This window comes from Hippocampus guttulatus, chromosome 8 (assembly GCF_054856545.1).
Source record: "Hippocampus guttulatus isolate MCC_2025c chromosome 8, RoL_Hgut_1.0, whole genome shotgun sequence".
NCBI classification, from domain to species: Eukaryota; Metazoa; Chordata; class Actinopteri; order Syngnathiformes; family Syngnathidae; genus Hippocampus; species Hippocampus guttulatus.
This window is the reverse complement of record NC_141268.1, coordinates 13,107,637-13,131,619: the sequence shown is the minus strand read 5'-3', so window position 1 is coordinate 13,131,619 and position 23,983 is coordinate 13,107,637. Positions and strand designations below refer to the sequence as shown.

Genomic DNA, 23,983 nt, shown 5'->3' with positions numbered 1-23,983 from the left:
CATGGGAATAACATTTGAACATTTACATTTATCATAGAGATGTCCAAACTACTAACCAATTGTATCCCGTCTTCCATTTTTTTAGTGCTTCACAGATAATAAAAGTAAATAGTTTCAGCAGCCCAAAAAAACCCCCAAGAAAATGTTTTAATGTGTTTTTTAAAGAAGGAATATAGCAAAATATAATATTGTACTTAAAAAACCATATACCATAGTTATAACACAATTAAATGTAGGATATTAAAACAATTAGACAGTTTGGCATTCATTCTGCTTCACCTTCTGGTGTGTGCAACTTGGCCACCGGGGGCAGCATTATACTGTCATGCAGACAAAGATGAAGATGAGTTTCACAACGACTGCTAAATCAATCAGTACGCTGCAGTCACTTTTTTTTTTTTTTGCAGAAGGTAAACAAAATATTGTCGGTATACATGTGTTCCTGCACATATTTCAAATATCCGTTGCTCAAAGCCAACCCCACCACACATATGCTATTTGTTCGTCAGTGTTTCCTATTGTGTTAATATTGAGCTCGTTTAATTTGAGGTAAAGATAGATGTATATGGAAATTTATTATTTTTTTCAAAAGTTGCTTTCACAAATCCGTGTCGCGGTCCGATTTGTCAACAAATCACATTTAACATTGCTTTAAAGATTGCCATTTTACAACAGAAGCAGAGCTGTTTCACCTCAACTGAAAACAGTGAAGAAACAGTTTTTCCAAAATTAATACAGCTTTATAAAAACAATACAAAAATGCCCAAGTGGGTCTTGCATCTTTCCCATATTTCCTGTATGCAACCCACTGAGGAAAAGTGTGCACACACCTGATTTGTGAGCATTTGTGGTGACTTCATACACGTGGAGGAAAAAGTGGGTCATTGCTCAACTGAGTGACGCTTTATTGTCCATAACACTGTACACGAGCTAAATGAGAGGAGAATCGGTACAACTCTTCACGGTGTCACTGTGTTGAATGATGACTGACTTCTCTATCCTTTTTACTGTTTTACTTACCTTACTTTATGTCAAATTATTACTGTATATGTTTTATGCTCAATAAACAAACAAACAAACAAAACGGATTATGCCACAGACACGATAGTTTGGCAATCTGCTGCAGTGACGATATGTGTGTCCCACTGTCCACCACTAGGGGAAGCTCATGATCTTTACACTCGCAACCCCGCATACCGCAGAGGTGAAGACGAAACATCTGCAGATGTGGAGTGAGATCTATTTCTTGGAGGTGAATAGTTTTGGTTACCATGGCAAAGCCGACATCGGCCTTTTTCAGGGCGGGCCCATCGTTGGTCCCGTCGCCTGTCACCGCCACCACCTGTCTCTGTTCCACCATGGTGCTGTCAATAATGCCTGTCACAGACAAAACAACATGTTTGTTTGCAATTTATTCCCCTATGTTTGATTGAAGTACGTGTTTTGGGGTGAAAACTCACAAGCATAAGTGAAATACAAAGCACACAATAACCTGCTCTGCCAAAACATTCTGAAGTTTTTCGAAATTCGAGAAAGCAGCTATGATTTAAGAGGTACCAACTTATTCAAAAAACTCAAAACAAGAACAAACATCAAGCAAAGAAGTGTATCTATCAAAGGTGTTAATCTGTGGAATAATCTCGAAACGGACCTGAAAATGAGTAAATCGCTTGCTGAGTTCAAAAACAAATTCAAAAAAATAGTACAAACAACCTACATCAATCAGAGTTAAAATGATAAATTCAAAACATTAAATATAATGATAAATCAGAAATAAGTTGATAAATAGAGAAAGGTATATCCATTATGAATACAAGAGAAAATTGACACAAGAGTGTCAGGGTGTGGAAGTATATAATCCCGATACAAACCAAAAGTTGTAAAAATATCACGGTAAAGGGTAAAGTATGAGCCTTAATGGAGACTTCTTTCTTCTTACTTTTTTCTTTTCTGATTGATATAAAAATGATTTATTAGATACAATCACATAACGGGGTAGGACTAGATAAGTTTTTTACTTCTTCCTACTCCCTTGAACATAATAACTGTGTCGAATGAAGATTGATTTCTTTCTTTTTACTTTTTTTATCTACCTTATTTTCTGTCAAATTATTACTGTATATATGTTTTATGTTCAATAAACAAACAAACAAACAAACAATTCTCATAAATAGTGCTGGTTTTGGTAGTAATTCCTGTGACAAGGAAACAGTATGATGATGCTCGTGGTTTTTTTTTGTTTGTTTTGTTTTAAAATTAAAAATGTAGAAAATGTATGAATATCAATTTTTGTTGGCTCTGAATCTGAAAAGTGGGACTTTTTTTGTGTTCTTTTTTTTTAATTATAGTCTTTTTTCCCCCCAGAAAAATTTGGATTGTAAAAATGTTGAAATCAGATATTTTGAGAATAAAGTCAGATTTAAAAAAAATTTTTACATTAAAAAACCTGTAACAACATAGGGATATATATATATATAAAATATGTATATAGAATAAAGTCATGTATTTTTAGGGGGGAGTCTTATTTTAGTGAAAAAAAGCTGTACTATTACAAGAATAAAGTCAGCATGGTATTAATGAACTCATAACGTTAAATAGTGCTGTATTATGTGCCAATGAAACAGCATGGTCAACACGACGGCAAATGTTTTATTTGACTTTAGAGGTGTTTTATAATTAATGTAGAGCAATGAAAATGTATGAGTATAAATGAACTTGGCTAGTTTTTGATTGTCATTTCTGTGTCAATGGGGGGGAAAAAAGCATGGTGGGAATGACTTCAGTGTGCCGTTTTATTTTTATTGACTGTAACTCTGTTTTAAAATCACTGAAGAGCAAAATGAACAAGCTTTTTTTTTTGCGTGTATTTTTCTAATTGTGCCAAGAAAAAGCATGGTGGACATGGCTGCTGCATCTGTCCTTTATTAGCACCCAGCCTGTGAATTCCGCCCAGTAACATGTGATGCGACCAAAACAAATGCATAATTACCTTTAACTAGTGTGTGTTTGTCAGTCGGGGAGGATCTGGCCAGGACACGCAATTTAGGCCAAACCTTATCAATACGCTCCTGCTCCACCTGAACACAAGAGCAGAGGGTGATGTCTTGTTTTTTCCGGGTCAACTCTATCATGCTCAGACAACAGCGTACCTCCCCTTTTTCATTGCGGATCCTCCTGTTGAACTCTTTGCCGTCGATGCAGAGGAAGTCCTCTCCAGGATGGATGATGCCACACTTGATGGCAATGGCTCTTGCCGTGTTGATGTTGTCCCCGGTTACCATGCGCACGGTAATGCCCGCACGCTGGCACTTCTGAATGGCATCTGGCACCTACAGAAGTCCACAAGCAACAGATATGTCATTTTGTTTTTTACATGCACGGTAAGGTCACAATTTGTTTGGAATATGATCACATTTAATACGTGTCTTGAACAGTAGTGATCATATGCCAAATTCAACATCGCCCTTGTGTGTGATAGTAGTGGCAATACAAACCCCAATTCCAATGAAGTTGAGATGTCTGTGTAAATTATTCGCAAAAACAGGATATAATGATTGTAGCTTGCAAATCCTTTTCAAGCTATGTTCAACCAAATATGCTACAAAGACAAGATATTACTTGTTCAAACTTATGAATGTTATTATTCTTTTGCAAATATTCTCTTATTTTGAATTTGATGCCTGCAACATGTTCCAAAAAAATTGGGATGGGACAACAACAGATCGGGATAGAGGAGGAATTTAAAAAAAAAAACAACAAAAAAAACCCCAAAACAAAACTGGCATCATTCATGTTGTCACGTGGGCTCAGGAATGTTGCCATGCATCGAGAAAGCTACATATAAACAACACCCAGAAATGCCGCCGGCTTCCCAGGGCCTCAGCTCATCTGACATGGACTGATCCCAAAGTGGAAAAGTGTGCTCTGGTCTGACAAACCCACATTTCAAATTGTTTTTGCAAATCATGAATGTCGTGAGAGGAAAAGGACTATTCAGATTGCTATCAGCACACGGTTCAAAACCAAGACTACATGGACATGCCAGCAGTCCAGACCTGTCTCCCATTGAAGATGTGTAGCACATTATAAAGCGCAAAATACGACAGGACACCCCTGACCGGTGAGCAACTGAAGCTGTACATCAAGCAAGAATGGGAAAGAATTTCACCGGCAAGGCTTCAACAATACTATTCCCAAATGCTTATTGAGTGCTCTTAAAAGGAAGGGTGATGTAACACAGTGGTAAACATGCCCGTGTCCCAGCTTTTATGGGACATGTTGCAGGCAACAAATTCAAAATAAGTGAATGTTGCCCCCCCCCCCCCCAAAATAGAAGAAGAAGAATATTTTTCAGTTTGAACATCAAATGTCATGTATTCAGTTGAACATAGGTTCAAAAGGATTTGCAAATTATTGTATTCTGTTTTCATTTACATTTTCCACAACCTCCCTGCTTTTGGCAATTAGTACCTTTTTGTGGGGTGTCCATTACACTATTCTCAGATTTTCACAGGCAACACAGGTCTATTGAAATGCGAATGAGGAAGTCCCACCACGCATTTCTTGTTTATTAAACTTGGATGATCCCCCATGGGGAAATTCTCCTCACGTAACAGACCAGAACCATCCATACATAATCCGAACCGGTTTTCCTCACGGGGGTCGCCCATTGTCATAAATACAAGTACGTAGTGCACATTACGCAGTGCACACAGTTGGTGCGGCGGGCTCTGCGCTGGCCGTGTGTGATAAGATAAGATAAGATAAGAAAACCTTTATTAGTCTCGCAGTGGAGAAATTCCCGATTCACAGCAGCAAAGTTATGAAAGGAAGAAGTAGAACAACAAAATATAGGAGCTGCTGGAAAGGCAGCCACTCTCGCGGCGCCATTTTGAAGTCAAAATAACAAAAATAACACAACACAACACATAGGACACAGACAGTCGTGCCATCTTCACCAATTTTCTGCATACACTTTATTGTCTGAAGCAGTTCTAGATGAAAGAGGAGAGGATCAAAGTGTCCTTTCACCAGTGGATCAGAGACGTCATGCTGAAAATGTGCACACGTCTGCTACAAGCTAAGTTTTGAAAGCAAACACGAAGCTCTAGCGTCCATTGACGAAAAGAGATTAGTTCACTTCTCCTGTCCCACGTAATCCGCTTCAAACTCCAAGCCGCGACTCCCAGTTCCAAATCTGCATCGGCGCTCCGCGCTAACGCTCCTTTCTTCTCATCGTCGGCTCCTCAAGACTTACATCCATCCAGCCGCAGACCGTTCAACAGCACCGATCTCTCTGCTGAACAAAGCGGGGCAGTGAAAAATGCTGCCCATTACAGGCGCAAGACACAAGCGCCCCGGGACTGTCCAGCAACGACAGTCAAATGGCGCCGACATTCCTCCCAGGCAAAAACAGTGCTGGTATACCCATGCTGCCGAGAAGGCGCAACCACCGAGCACAGAGTCTCCTCCTTGATGAATGTCGTGGCCAAAAAATGCTGAAAAAAGTCCACATCAGGTCCACACGACGTAACAACAAACACAAAGTGACAAAACAAACACAAAAACAACAAAAAAAGCAAGGCTCATGAGAGCACTTGCTGACGGCTGCCTACTCGGTCGCCATCTTGACTTCAAGTGATGTGATGTCAAACAGCATGGTGGATCCGCTGGGAGATATTATGTATGGAGAGTGATGCACGCGAGAAGCCAGCATGTCCTCTTCTCTGGCAAAGGTCAGTGTGGGCGAGCCGCGCTCTCCAAACCCACACATGTACAAACACAGAGGCGGACCAATGCATATGTTTGACTTGCGAGTCACTTGGGTATGTTCCACATACTTTTGCTTTATTTGTTTTCCCTTTCTTCAAACGAGAAACTCTTGATTCCAAATGGCGAGAAAAACCACGGATCAATCACAGCAAAAAAAAAAAAAAAATGAAGAATGACTTGCAAGCTGACTTTCAGCATCATTATTTGAACAACGGCACAATCTTAATCACCATTTTAAATAGGAAGGGGGTACTGACACAGTCAACATTTTGGCAATGGAGCGACAGATTGTATTGTATAGTGACAAGAAAAAGCCCTCCAAATAAATGCTACATCGCCACGCACCAAAGGAAACCTTTTTTGTCCAAATATGGTCAATTCCAATTTTTTTTCACAATATGACACTGTTGGGTTTGACGTCACATTGTCTATTAGTTCTACACATCATTACCCGATTTTAAAAAGTTGGAAATAGCTTGAGAACAAATCTATTATTTCTCTTGCGGTTGAACTTTGAGGCGTGATGTAAAACTGCTGCCTTGTCTCGCACTTTGTTGTCTCAAGAGTGAAGGTGTGGATTTTTATTTATTTTTTTAAGACATGAACTTGTTACCCCGCGTTAAATAATTTTCAGTTAGACTGTTTTGTGACAAAAAAAAAATGCTGGCAGATTCATTTCTGCGTATTCCACTGCTTGGTCAGCTCATTGTTTCATTAGTTGCGTCACACATTGCTCTAAGACCTTAGAAAAAGAGTTTGGAAGAAGATGATGTAACGAAACATTTCAAAGGCTTTTTGTTTGGTTGTGAGCTTTGATCTGGATGGCTGACGCTGGCACTTGTTTCTTATTAGGGGTGTGGAGAGAAAAAAATCGGAATTTTTAAGATTCAATAAATCGATGTCAAAGTTCCGAATCGATTTTCAGGATTTTTTCAAAAAGCAAAGGTGAAGCTACCACTTTCTTCTAACAGATGGCAGCGTGGAGTCAATTTCTTGTGGTAAGTCAGCGAGCTTCAGCATTCAGCAGCGTCACACTGCGTCATCTAAATGAGCCAGTGACTGAGCCGGAACAAAACAGATGATCCAGACCGGCACCAAAATGTAAACGGTTGCCCCTTAAATTATAAATGGTGTTAAGTGGCATACAGTTGAATGAAATATTGCGCTTAAACTAAATGTACCCTGTTACATGAAAGCAATTTTCTTCTGAAGGTGCAAAACATCCACGTTTCAGTGGTCACAAAAATTCTCGAAATAGTCATCCTTGTACATTTGTGGATCGGTGCCTGGTTGTGTAATACCGCTCAAAAATGCCGCAAATATTATCAAAAAGATGCTCTATCTAAAAATCTCCATAAGAACGTCCTTGGGAAAATCTCAATTGTCCAGCGCATTCATTTCAAAAGAGGCACAAGGGCAAGATTTCTCATCTTGATGTTTGTGGTGACATCTTTTCGCATCTTTTCTCGCAGCTGTCTTGAGAACATCGCATCCGTACACCCAGCTCATCTTTTTCTTCGGTATTGTATAATTCCCTTTTATATCCGAGAAGCCAAGCAACCCTGATGATAACAGCTTCAAAGGAGGATGCGAGTCAACGGCGTCAAAGGATGGTGCGAGTGAACCGTAACCATAGTAACTGAAATACACCACTACAGTAACTAGTGTGAGAGGGAGACGGCGATAATTGTGGACTGGCAGATCAAGGAAATATATCATTTAGGTAAATCGATTATTCAAAGAAACATTAGGTGCAGCCATGAAAAAAACAATACAAGCAGTGTTTTCCTCACTTTTGATGCTTTTATGTTGTTTTTTTTCTATGGAAGACAGCCAAAATGGTTCCTTGCGTATTTGAGTCACCAAACCTCGACTTAATGTGAGCATGACCTTAGACCACCCCGAGCAGAACATCCGGAATAGAGCAACAACAACAAAGTGACCCAGTATCTTGCCACCAACGCATCCCAACCTCAACCCACCTCTGGCCTGACGGGGTCTTCGATCCCGACGACGCAAATAGCCGTGAGGTCGCTGAGGATGTTGTTTTCGTCATCCCAGTCAGGCTCAGGGTCACCAGGGAAATCGCGGTACGCCACACAGATGGTCCTCAGGCCGACGCAGGCCATGGGCTCGATCACCTTCTTCACCATCTCGTCCTTGTCCCGCGGACGGAAAACCCGCGGCTCGCCCACCTCGCTGAGAATGTGGTTGCATCTGTGGGATAGAAGAGAGAAGGATGAACGGTTCGACATGAGACAATATTTTGTACAGGCATAGTAAGTACAAGAAATAAACGACAGTACAGTGGTAGCTCTATTTACGAAATTAATTGGTTCTGGAAGAAATTTCTCAACTAGAACATCTTGTAAGTAGAGATGCATTTTCCATGTAAATGCCCTAATCTGTTCCAAGCCACCCCAAAATTCAGACATAAATGTTTTATGAAGCATAAAAATGCATCAAAAGATGTAACAAATACATGTTACAATTAGATTATTGCACAATAAATGAGAGTTGTGCATAATGTAAAAAACAAAGAATAGAACAAAGAATAAAAATGATGGCAATTGAACTTTTAACTGCGTCATGTTCATGTTCTCTCTCAGAAGTGGTTTTCGCCTGGCGTTTTGTAAATAACTGATCCAAGGACGTTTGCTTTTGTCGGCTTTTAACAATCCTTCGAAAATGTCCAAGGCAAACATCAGCATAGTGAGCGATCGCTCGACTGGTGAGCACTTTTTCTGGGGATTCACATTTACGGAAAACTATCGGAACACCTCGTGGCCCGAGGGGCGAATGACAAGGATGCTGCATACACACGTGTCTACACACATAGACACATTCGGTAGATGTCCCTCTTAGCCAATGGGATGCCAGGATGATACTCGGTCATAGCCAATGACAGAGCAGCTATAAGTATGTTGCGTTCAGGAAACTCGGAGCTGCGAGTAACAGCCCAAATTGTATTTTTCCCTTTCGTATCTTGAAATTTCTTTCGTGACAAGAGGCAATATTTTTCTGCTGAGGCATTTCGTAACTTGAAAATTTTGTATGAAGAGACATTTGTAAGTAGAGGTACCACTGTATTTGGTAAACGTGTGGATGTCTCTCTAATAAAGGTGTACCCCAATTGGTCATAAAATAAATGCCTCCACTAAATATCTTTCATTTTACTGTCAGTCACAGTAGTTTGTGTATCTCAAAAACGGGTTCATATAAACTGTGCTAAGTGATGACCACTGCGGACAGACTTGTGATAATCCCACAGGTGCCCAATATGAACAACCCTCATGCCCATCTGCAGTTGAGTAAATAATCTTACTTTTTGAGGACAATCTCGGACGCTCCCTTGCTGTACATGCGGAAACTCCCGTCGGGCAGTTTGACGACAGTGCTCATGGACTTCCGCACCGAGTTGAAGGTGTACACTTTGTATAGTTTCTCCTCAGGGATCTGGTTCCTGATCGGCTGGTAATCTCGCTTCAGGTCCAGCACCAATCCCAGCAGGCCGCACTCGGTCTTGTTGCCCACCTGTTTCGGCAGACCGCCTTCCTTATCCGGGGGCTGCGGGGACGCAGAGGAGAGCTTTTGAGTGTTTGCGTTCTGACATAAAATCAAATGCGCCTGCTCTTTTTTTTTTTTCCTCCCTATCATCTCGATCAGGAAGTAGAGCTTCTCTATTATCACACCAAAGCCATGTTGATTTATGTGAACATCATTTACTGTCTCAAACCTCACATTAATCTCCAAATGGCTAAAAAAGAATAGCTGATACAAATAAAGAAATTCATAAGCAACACAGCCTGTCTTTTTTCTTTTGTTGTAATAGATGTTCCCTTTCAGCCGGCGCCGAAGCACAAATCTCATTAACGTCAACATCGCACACACTTGACTTTCGTTTGAAAGCCAGCCGCTTCACACATTTGCTGGCCTTGAGATCACATTAGGATAGCGAGCGACGCTATCATTCACACTCATTTATCATCAAGCCCTGCTTTTAATCCTTCTCTGTTTCTTTGGTGCACCAAAAATGCTCAAGGGTCAATAAGACCCGCTGTGTGTGTTAAACCATAAAAACTAAAGAAAAAAATTGGTTTTGCAAGACTGGATAATCCTTGAAATAAAAGGTCAATGTATTGCATTATAGATTGGGGAGAAAAAAAAGAAAAAAAGTGTATAAATGATGCTTCTCGCACCATGTTTTATATACAGTAAGTGATATAAATTGAGAAAAAGAAAACAGCAATGCCAGATGACTTTTTTTTTTATAAACCATTTTTTAAAGATTCTATACTTTTAAACTTTAAAAAGTGTGATTTTTTTTCCAGCAACATCTAGAGGACAGTCAAAAATCAAAGGCTACAGGCTGACAGTAACAAAACAAAACAAAAAAAATCAAGCAATGCTCGCTGGCTTGGCAAAAACAAAGTGACATTGAGGAAGTATAATTAGTCATTTGGAAAAAAGGCAATAAATGCACCGCATATATAAAATACTAAATCCAACCTTAACCTTCTTCTCTTTCGCCCTATCCCTGTTCCACACAGCAGTCGGTATGGATGAGGACAATTGTTCTACCCGTTCATGAGCCAAAGACATGAGAAGCGTCTCACTGATGTCATTATTGACCATTTAGGGGACAGCCTTCATTTGTTGTTGTTTTTTTTTTTTTTTTAAACCACACACTTGCTTACATTGCCATACGACTAAACATGAATCAGATTGGGGACAAAAGTGATTGGATTTTTAATAACTACTAACACTTTACATGATTTTATTCCCCCCCCCTCTCAGCTGGAGTTCTTTGGCTGGTGGCAGCTGTTGGGAGACAGCCATGTAAATATGGCCACAGCGAAATAAATCAACATTCATTATTCTTTCTTCCCGCTAAGTCTAAATATTGCGATGCTCTTTCTGGAGGCGACTCGCCCTTTTCTCGATGCCGAGGTCCAGTTATTTTTGTGGATTCTATTCCAGCAGCCCAATTCAGCTGAAGGCCAGTAACAATGAATTAAAGCTGAAATTCATTTTAATTCCAGACAGTTAATTAATTACGGACAAATAACGCACAAAGAAGCCTTGAATCACGCTAGACTTTCCGCAATGCTGGAATTCTGATGTGCCGGTTCAAGGGGTGAACGAGAGGGAGAGAGAAGCTTTAGCGCTACCTATGAAGGAAGAATAGCTACATGGTAGGCGGAGCTATACCTCAACTATGAAAAAAAGACTTTTTAATTATTATTTTTTTAGTAACAGCTCACAAATACGCCTGTTTTCATGCACAGTCTTGTCTCATTCATATGAGTCGCTGCTCACCACACCCCTTCCGGGTATGGGCTTCTTTCGTTACTGAGACAACTCGGGGTGCACCAACTTGTTAAGCCTGAGAAATACCGTATACAAATGCACCGTACAGAATTTTCACTCACGGAAGCAGCACTTCATGCTTATGAATCACTTGGACACATTTTTGGAATGCTAACAAAATATTTACTTGGATGTGACCCACGAGTGTTAATTCCAAATTCATGAGTTGGATGACATCATTCATTCATCAATTTTATTTTGGATACCCATCACCAACACGGAAAAAGGGATGAAGTTTTCCCAGCAAGTGTATAAAATTGAGGCAATAGGTGCCTAAGTTCCGTGTAAAAGGCGGGGAAATTGCAGAATTTTCATCTCAAACGCTGCAGGTCTCAGTGCAAGAGGCTTGCGCTGAGGTTGATGCACAACGGTACTTCCTCGCTGGCACTGTGAGTCCCACGTTGGCACGGCCGAGCTGCCGTTGGCACGTTTCAAAGCCCGCTCGGGCTGAGGACCAGCTGCCCTCTACCTGGTCTTCGGGTGTCCCCGCGGGCAAGGACATATGCCAGAGGCAAAGCTGGCAACCTGACTTCCCGTTCCACACAGGGCTCTCTTTACACCACACCTCCTGTTCCTTCCACTTCTTTTCTTTTTCCTTCGCCATCTTCTCATTCACTCCCCCGCCTCTCAATGACCTTCTTCTCTTTCGCACGCTCCTTTTCTCCTCCAGCCCATCCCTCTCATGGATGAGACGCTAATGCTTTGCACGAGTTGTGCAGGCCAACTGGGCTGAAGCCCCGAGGTGTGCTGGAGGGCAGCGAGGCGCTCTCGCAGTCCACGATGAGGACAATTGTCACTTGAGTGCGATCTGACAAACTCGCCCCTCCGCTCCAACAGTATCATGTCACCATCTTGTCTGACGCTACTCGGTCTAATTCTCCATTCCCTACTCTGTCTTTCCACCATGTCCTTCCTATTTCAGGCACTGCTGTATCACGGCAAGGAACCGCAAATGGGTGTGAGATATATATATATATATATATATATATATATATATATATATATAGTAAGACTGTTTTTGCAAATATAAGAAAAAAATCCTGAATGTACAATACTGTACTCAAGTGCAAAAACATTCAAAAATAAATTAGAAATATTTCAGGCATTTAAAAAAACACATTTGAAGTAAAATGAATTCCAAAATAAAAGAAAATGTCATTAAGGTAAAGGTTTCATACCTAAAAAACACAGATTTGAAAAAAAAAAAACATAACATGCATACAACATAAAGTTAATATTTAAAAAACATTAAAAAAAATAAACAGGACAAATTTAAACAACAGCATAAAAACTGGCTAAAAAACAGAAATCACTTAAAAAAATAAAATATTGCGACAAAACTCAGTGAAATATTGAAAATCGCATTGAATTTTTTTTTTAGCAAAACAGGGACATTTTCAGTTTTCATTTCGTTATCACACGGGACAAATTCTTTTTTGGTGTGGATGGAGTTTTCATTCTTTCATTCTTGTTATTCACCATCATAAGCTTGACAAAGGAATGTGCTGGCCACACTATTAGATACACCTGCACATTCAACAGTATACATATATTTAATTTAGCGTATTTTATTTTTTAGGAGAGAATGGGAGGGAATCTGTATACATTTGTATACTGCAACAGGTTTTATTTTCTTGGCAACGTGAGTTTCATATACTCACTCAATGACATTGCCATGACACTGTTTATTTTGGAAAACGCAGTCGGACAGAATAAGATTTGAGTGGCGACAGACACAGGGCACCTAGACTCATTCAACGCAGACAATGTGGCTTTGAAATTTAAAATAATAATAATAATAATAAATGAATGGCACAAATGTCGTTCGGATCACTTAAGGGTTCAACAATAAACGGCACATTGGATCTTTTATGTGCCCCAAGTCCGAACATTTCCCACTACTGCAGTCCAAAAAATAACCTCTCAAGAGATACTTGTAAAAAAAAAATAAGTGGAATCAGAGTGCAAAAAAGAGCATCAAGACAACTATATACTGTAAATAGCACTTTCACTTGTGAAGAGGCGGTTAGGTGCCTGCGGGCCAATCGTGAGAACATCTCTTGGCATTCCACTGAAAAATATCTGGACTGTCCCAATTTCAATGAAAGCGGCCCGTTTACTTTTCCTTTACAGTCGACTAATTATCGCCAAACAAACCATGTAAGTAATACTGGCGTGTGCATCTACAGTATATCATAATCATGCACCATTAGGAATTCTGTCACCAGTGCCACCGCTCAGCCCAGAAACATGATGAGTGGAAGCGTGGAATCCGCATTGAGTTGAGCAAAGGCGGTGATGCTCTTACACACTCAAAAAAGTGTCAATATGATGATGATGATGGTGGTGATGATGTTCTGTCAATTATGGAGGGCTGCCGATTCCCAAAAAGCAGGGATGAGCACATTTATATTCATCACAAGATGAAGGCGGCTTTCATTGACAAGACACTCTGGATGACAAATGGAGCCCAAATGAACCTTCGTTTGCCAAGCCAAAATGAGCAATGCTTCATAATAGGAACCATGTTTGTTTTTTTTCACCCCTTTTGTTCTTCAATGCCATGCATCAGCATCAGTGGCACAGTTGTACAAAGCAGATGGAGCTTTGGTGAAAGAAAAATAGCATGTTGTATTTTATATTGAATACAGAGCAGTAACGTAATTGTCTATCCATCCATTTTCTGTACCGCGAATCCTGATGTTAGCTTTGGTCTATGTGGAGTGTGTGCAAAGCCCTCCCTACAGGATGACGGCATCTCCACTTGAGGCATCATAGTGGCTGGATTAGGAAGACGTAGAAGCGGTAAGGGGACTTGATATGAGTATTCAAGCCTGCGTTGTTTGCCTTTGTGTTGCCGCCGCTGCGTGCGATGGCCATCAAAGACTTCCACAGCCACCTTTGATATCTCACAGGATTGGCCTCTTACATAAGAACGCAGCGGCTAACATACTGCAGGGCTGGCTGCGCACTGAGTGACTGGTGGGGGCGTCAAGAGCTAAATATTCCTCTGAAATGCCCCCCCCCCCCTCCCCAGCTCTCTGGACGAAAGTCCTTCCTTAATTGCATGCTTCACTTATCTACTTTTTCAAGAGTTCCTACAGAATAAACACATCTATATACAGTATGTGTGTTAATGCATGCTTGCATGGATGGATGAGCTCGGCCTGTGCCTGACAATGGTCAAAGTGGTGGCGTAGGGGCTTTTTTTTTTAGCGGATGTGCTCAAAGCGCTTTACAAGTTGTTTTGTTCGCACTCACGCATGCAGTGAAGGTTGAGGCCACTGTTTGGGGGTCCACACCCCAGCACCACTTCATAGACGCACAAACCAAAGCCTTGAATAAGTGTCGCCACGTAACTATAAGAAAAATGATGTCATATATTTCTGTCCGGATAAAGGTGAGTGGATGTCAGGAGGGCAGGATAAAGTTATTTTTTTTAGTGTTGGGATCAACTTCACTGCAAAGTGATGCCTATGAATGTGGTGCAATAGCTAGCAATCATCTTATGTAGAATGCGGAAACTCGTTAAAGTACAGTGTTACCTCTACTTACGAACGTCTCTTCATATGAAATGTTCAAGTTACAAAACGCCTCAACAGGAAAATATTGCCTCTTGTCACAATAGACATTTCAAGATACGAAAGGTAAAAATACAGTCTGAGTTTCCTGAACGCAACATAGTTGTAGCTGCTCTGCCATTGGCTATTACCTAGCATCTTCCTGGCATCCCAAACAAGTGTTTGTGACATCAGCAAAATGTGAACCCCTCAATGACTACAATAGAAAAGCCAGGCTGGAATTCGTCTGCCAAAAATCCTAAATCAGTATTACAGGTATGCTGCAGCCAATCACAGCGGTCTTCAGAAAACTGGTTGCGACCAATCGCAGGGCACAAATAGGCAAACAACCATCCACACTCAAATTCGCATTGGCCTAAAAAAGATGCATATCGGTCACGGCCCGAGAGTAGAGTCTAGTATACATCGTTAGAATAAAATATTTTATTTTGAAAGTGGGGTTTTCGCCTCTCATTAAACTTTTGACTTTATTACTGTTCTATTAGAATTTTATTGTCATAACATCACAATATTTTTCTCCTAAGATGTGTTTTAGGAGAACTTGCTCCCCCAAACATTAAAATATATATTTATATTTTTAAATCGGGAATTATAGACTCCAGCACGCCCGAAAGATAAGCGGATTAGAAAATGGATAGATAAATAGGGAACTTTTAAATTCCTAGGACATCTCCGAGTATACATGGTCGTTTCTGCTTAGTTGGAGTTTGGAAAATGAGAGGGTCCTCCTGTCAGGGACTCCAAGATGACAAGGTGACAACTACAAGTCAAAGAGGCTGAGGTGAAAAGCTTTTCAGAGAATCGCAAAAGAACAAGAATCGAAAAAAGAACAATGTGACAAAAAGTCCAGCAACTAATACTGTAGTGCGGAACATTTTGTACGATATGGGACTAAACGACTGTGACAACTTGATCCCGTGTGCATTTAGAATGGTCATTTCAGCTAATAGCTTTTTCAACCCTACCCGTTCTGCAGACTGCTTTTGAAGAAATGCTTTCCGGTGGGAATCATTTTGAAGGGAGAGCATGAGGTACACGATAAGTGGATCGACTTGAGTTATTTTATTTTTTTTAAGCTAACGTATTCGATTTTGACTCCATTTCCCTCCAGCATCCCGCCGCCGAGCGCAGCGCCTGTTGCGCTTGGTCAGATTGGTTCCCAATGCAGTTTGCCGCACTCAGAATATCAATATATTAGACCAAAATTATACAAGCACTCTCAAGGGGACAAGTTTGAGCAAATGCCTCCTGCATGTAAAGAGGCGGCCAAGGACAATGACTGCCTTCTTGTCTCCAAGGTGGCAGCGCAACAAGGAAGTGTTCCTGTTCCATTAGGGGACGAAAAGGAAAAAAATAGTGTGTGCAGTTCTTTGCAGATAATCGTCTGGTCGGGGCTTGTTAACCAAAGGAGCTTTAGATATCCTTAACTGTTTTTTTGGTTTTTTTTTTTTAAATAGCTGGCAAGCTAGCTCACTCTCTAGCTAGTTAGCTAGCTTGGATCGATCGATCGATAGATCGAGAGATCGATATGGAGAATGGAGAACAGACTGAAACAATGGCAGCAATGTACAATCGTTGCATTTGAGGAACATGGTGGACACACACCATCAACTGATCAGCTGTTTGCTTGGCAAAATACAAAATGCCTGCAGCTGAACTGCATGCCTTTCAAATCCTGCCAAACCATGCTGAAGAACACACACACACACACACACACACACACACACACACACACACATGAGTGTAAATAGCTGAAGAAAAATGTATTGACCTATTTTGGTTTTCTAAAAAACTGAACACAACACTTGATGCAAAAACAATTTTTAAGTGAAACAACTGAAGCTCTGGTTTTAGTTTCGAAAGTAGTTCCAGTATATTATTATTTCCATTTCATTTTACGATCCGCTTTGTTGTCGCGGGGAGTGCTGGAGCCGTCCCAGCCGTCTTCGGGCAGTAGGCGGCGTCCACCCTGAACCAGTTGCCAGCCAATCGCAAGGCACACACAGCTGAACAACCATCCACGCTTACACTCACACCGAGGGACAATTTTGAGTGTGCCATTAACCTGCCACACATGTTTTTGGAATGTGGGAGGAAACCGGAGTACCCAGAGAAAACCCACGCAGGCACAGGGAGAACATGCAAACTCCACACAGGGGAGGCCGGTGCTGGACTCGAACTCTGTGAGGTCGACGCGCTAACCACTCGACCACCGGGCCACCCAGTAACAATACAAATGAATACAATTCGCGGTGCATGAGAACCATATAAACATTAAATTAACAGAGAATCAAATGCTTCACTGACCAGTATCTTGGTGGTGTAGGCGCTGTTGATGGAGATGGAATTGACAAGCAGGTCCAGCGATTTGGGAGGCAGGACACCCGGCTCGGGAATCTCCTTGTAGTGCACATCGCCGATGTAGCATTGCACGGCCGTCATGCGGTTGGTGGTGAGTGTGCCAGTCTTGTCCGAGCAGATGGCGGTGGCGTTGCCCATCGTCTCGCACGCGTCGAGATGTCGCACGAGGTTGTTGTCCTTCATCATTTTCTGTCGTTTGAAACAAACCCCCAAAAAAGTCTCACAAAGGGAAAGTAAAATATGCGAGGGCGCGGTAGGGCCGGTCGGTCACCTTGACGGAGTAGGCCAGGGAGATGGTGACGGCCAACGGCAGACCCTCGGGCACGGCGACCACCAGCACGGTCACGCCGATGATGAAGAACTTGACGAAGTACTGGATGTAGATGGGCGTGCACTCGGGCAGCCAAGGACGCTTCTGGATGACGAAGGCGTCGATGGCGAAGTACAACACGAGGATGATGACTGTGATGGCCGACATGAGCAACCCTGGCAAATATACCACGCATTGAAAATGTGACATGAGCTTCAAACCCCAAATTGACAATTCTACTTTGAAACCTCAAACCAGGCTTGAAACCTTCATTTTAAAATCCCCAAACTAGACTTGGAATCCCAAATAAATTGAAACCATGACCAAACCTTAACCCTCATTGAAAACTAGCCCTAATTTGGATTTATAAACACCTTTAAAAACCTAACGTTTGAAATCCTAATATGAAATCTTTATTTAAATCTCTAACCTTGACTTGAAGCACTAAATTTGAAACGAAATTCTTAACTCAGGCATAATATCTCCATTTGAAACCCCAAACCACCTTCCAGGACAGAAGAAAAGCGTGCTAGTCAAACGTAAACAAAAACAAAAAAACATGGCTGAAGTAGATTTGTCAATATCGAAAAGATCATCTGACTGTTATTCTTCATTTTTAAAGAGATTTCTAAACAACTTCATATCATCGCGACACAGCAATTTCAATGGGAAACAGGTTGTACAAAAAGGTGAGCTCTCCAGCAGGATTCCCGATAGAGCGCGCTAAATCAAGGAAGCCTCCAAGGCAAGCAAGAGCAAGTACAGAGTATATATAAAGCGGAATCATTCAAACCTAATTTTGCTTTGTCACCAACTCAAAAAGGTCAAGCAGTACAAGTGCTTTAATCAGTCTTTGTATTTGGATTAAACTCAGTCGACAAATGTGAGAAATTCCCTCTGCTGGGAATCTATATATATATACAGTATATACTGTTTATATGTATAAATAAATATATATATATATATTTTTTTTTATAGAGCAAGCAACTTGGAGGAAAGACGGATTTGGACACTGTACATTGTACACCTGCACATTCTAGCGAGGTGCAATGTAAGCAGCGCATCACAAACGTAGACCTTTACCATGATCAGCTTTGAGATGCTTTCATTGATCAAAACGGTATCTTTAGATCTGTGGGTGTTTCTTGCATTTTGCATCACTTTAGAAAACACATTAGAAACTCCTTTCAGGAAGATGCAGTGCAGTGGATGGATTCTATTCGTAGTCATGGAGGTATACCCAGAGGAAATTTACCTGAGGAAGTTGCCATGATGTGATGAGATACAGTAAAAACATTAAAACAAGGTATTTTTTTCTTTTTTTTTTTAAACAAAGGTTGCATATTTAGGCGGCTTGTCTGATAGCAGCTTCTCTGCAATTCGACAGACATTGCATTCCGCTCGCCTTCTCATAAAAATAAAAAATAAAAAAAAGAAAGAAAAGTTCTCTTATTTTTGACTTGGTGAAGCAGCTCGTGTCACACAACTTGTGGTCATGGTGGTGCTTGTGGGGCAGTTTTGTGTACTGCATTCCTCCTGTCTGCTCTATGGAATTTCACTTTTTTTTTTTAAGACTTACCCAAAGTTATTACTGTGTGTTCTGTTCCAAGTAACTGTCAACAATATTTTAACGTTGCCTTGTATGACATCAGCTGTCATATACGACCTTGTGTAGCGCATTCCATGCATTTGCTGTATGCTATTTCTCTTCTTTAGACTTGCTGAAGCAATATGTAGCTGTTCATTTTTGTAAATAACTGTATTTGCGGATACGACGGCAGCTCCTATGACATAGGCTGGCGTGTTCGTCGGAAAGACCTTGCGTTCTTCATTCTGCACATCTCCTCTGTGCAATTGATTTTCTTCTTTAGACTTAGTGACACAGTGATGTGGATCGTGAATCAAGGTTCTTTTGCACGTTTTCTTTTTAGGAACGGTCAGCAATTGTCCAAGCATGTTTGTGGTCATGACAGCTCAATCTTATGTACTGCATGATCTCCATCTGCTCTATGCAATGCCGGCTTGTCTGGGTGGATATGAACAATATGAGACTACGGATGGTGTTTTGCAGAATTAATTATGCCGATGCGATGCCATATGTCTTGCTGGAATTTTTTTTTTTTTTTGTGCCCGACGTTGAACCCCAAGTCACCTCGCAAAGCTTCAAATGGTGCTTAGTGGCGCGCCACACTGGGTGTCAGGCAGAGTTCACGGCGATGCGGTCGTAACATAAAGCGCACACCCGCGAGACAATCACAAGATCAAAGTCCACACAGTCTGCGCCGCGAACACCAGATAGTCCAAAGTGTATGCTAATCCATCCGCAGCACTGCATTGTTCTGACAACACGTCCTCATTCCGTCACTCACGCCGAATGGCTGATGTAACGGTGTCGCTATGATAACAAGGCCTTTCTTTGAGGAATTTTCAGAACAAAACGCATTTTTTTCCCCCCACAAAAATAGTCCCTCAAACATACTTTATTATTCAACTTTTCAGTACTTAGATTAAGAAAAAAAACCCGTTACATGCATGTTAGATGTGACTGTTGCAGGGAGGACACCCACAATGTGGGCATGTTGGCTAAAAATGCCAGCCCTCACACACACACCCTCAAACCCTAAGTTTATGCATAGGTCCACAAGTGCAAGAGTATTTTTAAAAACTCCATGAGAAAACACCTTAGCAGGCTGTCAAGCGCATGCCAAAGCAACAGGAGGCGCTATGACCCCAATGCGAGGCATGATGACATTTTAATAAATAAGAACAAATTTCCAAAACAATTCTCTTAATATCACACTCCCCCCCCTAAAAATATAATTCCAAATCGAGGTGGGGGAGGGGTTATTTTAGAAGAGCCTTAAGAAGAAAAAAAAAATGTTTTTTTAAATTTTTGCTTTTATTAGACACATACCGAGGCGGCCCGGTAGTCGAGTGGTTAGCACGTCGGCTTCACAGTGCAGAGGTACCGGGTTCGATTCCAGCTCCGGCCTCCCTGTGTGGAGTTTGCACGTTCTCCCCGGGCCTGCGTGGGTTTTCTCCGGGTGCTCCGGTTTCCTCCCACATTCCAAAAACGTGCATGTCAGGCTGATTGGACGCTCTAAATTGTCCCTAGGTGTGAGTGTGGGCGTGAATGGTTGTTCGTCTCTGTGTGCCCTGCGATTGGCTGGCAACTGATTCAGGGTGTCCCCCGCCTACTGCCCGGAGATGGCTGGGATGGCTCCAGCACCCCCCGCGACCCTAGTGAGGATCAAGCGGTTCGGAAAATGGATGGATGGATGGATAGACACATACCACTACCTCAGTATTACCTAAGGGTTGTTACAAAAAAGGCGCAATTTCATTTCAGCGTGTTAAAGTCAAATGTTCCAAATTAATATAATAATTATCATAATATATCATTTTCACGACTCACCCATGAGTCAAAAAGTATTGCGGGCATCGCCGTATTTGACACCTGTTATCATATTATAGCGTCCTTGAAGAGTCAGAGCAAATGTGAGTCCGTGAACTCCATTTATCGATGACAAAACGGTGTTAAGGTTGTAACGGACCAACAAACTAAAAAAACAAAACAAAACTCCACAAACAATTAGCCCCTCAGAGCTGAAGCTTGAGAACAGCCGTCTTAACGTTGCCACTGTTACTGACAACTTCTGTTTGGATTTCGCTGTGATCAGTACGTGTCTTGCGCCAGAGTCCTTGTATGGCCTAATGAGAGCCTCTCGAAGAACACACTCGCATGTCAATCCAACTTTTGGCCAAATTGGGTTATTTTTGACTTAGCAGTTTTAAGAGTGTACTCTAAATTCTTCCTTGTCAGACTTTACCTGCTTTGCCAATCTGGACAGCGAGCTTGGTGAGCTTCCCTTGCAGCACAGACTTCTCCTTCTTGGGAATGGACACCTTCTTCCGCTCCTTCTCCTCTTCACCACCCTCGGCGCTCTTAAGAGGTTGCATCTCCATGGCGGCCGCTCCGTCCTGCTTCTTCACTGCAAAGAGCACATGGCCACAGCGAGCAGCACCAGTGTCAGAAACGCTGAGTTTTGGGCACAGAATAAGGATGGAAAAGGAAAGTGAGGGTTTGAGCAAGGAGAAATCAAAACAAGAGGCCACAATGTCGGGCGACGTACAAAAATATAGTCGTAAAAAAGGTTCAGGATTGGATTTGAGATCCCGTACATATGCATCAGGGTCTTTGCGGCGGTTTCTACTAGCGGCGCTCTGATCAATCGGCCAACGATGGCGATCGATCTATTTCCGTGGAAAAGTACGAGATTGGCATATGCCGATCAATGCTTTTCACTGCCGATCGCCCGCCGCTCGTACTTTGCAGCCTGCAGCCAAGTAGACAGCAGTTCATCTGCAATGTAGCATCCCCTTTCCCATTTCCTTAACACCGAATGTGACAAATGAAACCAGTAACTGAATCATAATAGAGGTCTATGCATTTTTAAAAAAATTCAGATTCATGAATTAATCAAAAATTTACAGATTCATCGATTATTCAAATCATTATTTGTGAGCAGCTCCAAAATTGCTAAATAGGCAGAAATTCCATGTGATCGGGAACGACCAATTTCATGGCTGATCGGTATCGGAATTGGCAGCAAAGTACCCTAATTTTTAACCATAATTAAAAAAACAACGATGAGCATAGGCTGTAGTGTCAACTACGACATGAAAGAGCAGGGATCGCCAACCTTATTGAGACTAAAAGCTACTTTTTGGGTACTTAAATGGCCACCAATTTATGACACTGGTGAAATAACCGTTTGCACAAATTAATAACATTATATTTCATTACTCATAAATGATTCTGTTTATATATGTGATGACAATCATGTTATTAATTTTTCACAATAATTAGGACACAGTTTAATATCAATATGCAACACTTTATTTCGAGAGCACGTTGCCTGTGTTCACCTTTCCAAATGATCACTTGGACAACATTCCTGCGAAGCTATTTTAGAACAGGCCCGCGAGCTACACCACGGTGGTGACCCCTAGGCTAGAGATTCGACCACAACATGAAAAGCCGATGTGTCAACTGCATCACAAGAAACAGGAGAGCCAAATATGAGACAAGAGCATCAACTACGACATGAGAGGCAAAAAATCACAGCTTAAAGCGGCTATTAAATGATAGCTTAATGCATTCACTGCGACACCGAGAGCTGAGAGTCAATTCAGACATGAGAATCTCAAGCAACGACTAAGAGAATCAACAACATATGACCACAAAGAGTCAACTCTGGCATGAGAGCATCTCATGTAAATTATGAGAGAGTCAAACACAACACGACAACCTAAAACTCTGCAGCTTCAACGACAGTTTCAGAGCCTCGTGTGTAAATTATAAGAAGGTCAACCACAACATGAAAACCTAAAGTAGTAACTACCACACGAGAGCCTAGAGTCGACGACAGCCAGCCTGAAGCGTCAGTGATGATATGACAGCCTCAAGTGTCAACCATGAGCCAACCACAACACAAGAGCCCAAAGAACAAACCTCCACATGAGAGCCTCAAGTGTCCACTATGAGAAAGTCAACCACAACACGAGAATCTGTCGACCACGTTACGAAAGCCGAGGCATCAACAAAGACATGAGAACCTAAAGTGTCAACTCCAAAGTACCACGAGAGAGCCTTGAACAAGGGTCACCAACGTTTGTGAAAGTGAGAGCTACTGCTTAGCAACTGATAAATGTGAAGGGCTCCCACTTTGATCCATCCATCCAGCCATTTTCTGATCGGCTTGTCCTCACAAGCTGTAGCCTATCCCAGCTGTCTTCAGGCAGGAGGCGGGGGACACCCTGAACTGGCTGCCAGCCAATCACAGGTCACACATAGACAAACAACCATCCATGCTCACACTCACACCTAGGGACAATTTGGAGTGTTCAATCAGCCTGTCTTGCATGTTTTTGGAACGTGGGAAGAAACCGGAGTACCCGAAGAAAACCCACGCAGGCCCCAAGGAGAACATGCAATCTATAAATCTCTGCCAGTATTTTTAAATCACCACTTCCAACAGGCCGAGAAAATTATGTCTCAAGTCTCATGAGTCTGCTGAGCCTCGACCACCTACATGTCGCGGCAACGTTAACGCGCGTGTGTCCAGTACAGCAAAGCTTTTTGGAGACAGTGTTTGCGGCGGCGAAAAACTTAAAAAGCTGTGATCCTCACTTTTGCTATTCAATGTGTTTTAATGAGGTGTAAAGTGCAAATCTCGACGTGCAAACTGTGACGCGAAAACACTTATTTCGAGCCTTGCTGCGACTGGAGAGTGTCCCACAACATGAAAGCCTAAAACGTCCATAAAACTGTATTGAATGACAGTTTTTGTAATCTCTTATAAAGGGCCCCTTTACATAATTTAAACCTTTTATGCACCCTGTTAACCTGATAACATGATAAGATGTCCACTGTAGTCACCGCTGTCCCTGTAAAAGGTTAATGTGGGCGTTTGAGATGAATGAACAATGGATGAAAAATGGAAAAAAAAAAGATCCAGCGCGCAATTGAAGTCCTATCGGGAATTCTCAGGATACTGAACGTTTTCAGCTGCCTGGATGACCTGAT

At 41.7% G+C, this 23,983-nt stretch overlaps 1 protein-coding gene across 5 annotated transcripts in view; it reads right to left on the bottom strand.

Moving 5' to 3' along the window:
- atp2b2 (ATPase plasma membrane Ca2+ transporting 2) overlaps nt 1-23,983 on the bottom strand; it is a 101,758-nt gene that overhangs the window by 20,611 nt on the left and 57,164 nt on the right. For all 5 annotated transcript variants that reach the window (XM_086116804.1, XM_086116807.1, XM_086116803.1 and 2 more), the window contains exons 10-17: nt 21,225-21,386; nt 17,356-17,570; nt 17,031-17,273; nt 9,098-9,339; nt 7,755-7,989; nt 3,150-3,329; nt 2,990-3,077; nt 1,271-1,377 (exon numbers count right to left, since the gene is read on the bottom strand). In XM_086116804.1, the coding sequence (XP_085972930.1) occupies nt 1,271-1,377; nt 2,990-3,077; nt 3,150-3,329; nt 7,755-7,989; nt 9,098-9,339; nt 17,031-17,273; nt 17,356-17,570; nt 21,225-21,386 (1,472 nt within the window). The remainder of the gene's footprint in view (nt 1-1,270; nt 1,378-2,989; nt 3,078-3,149; nt 3,330-7,754; nt 7,990-9,097; nt 9,340-17,030; nt 17,274-17,355; nt 17,571-21,224; nt 21,387-23,983) is intronic.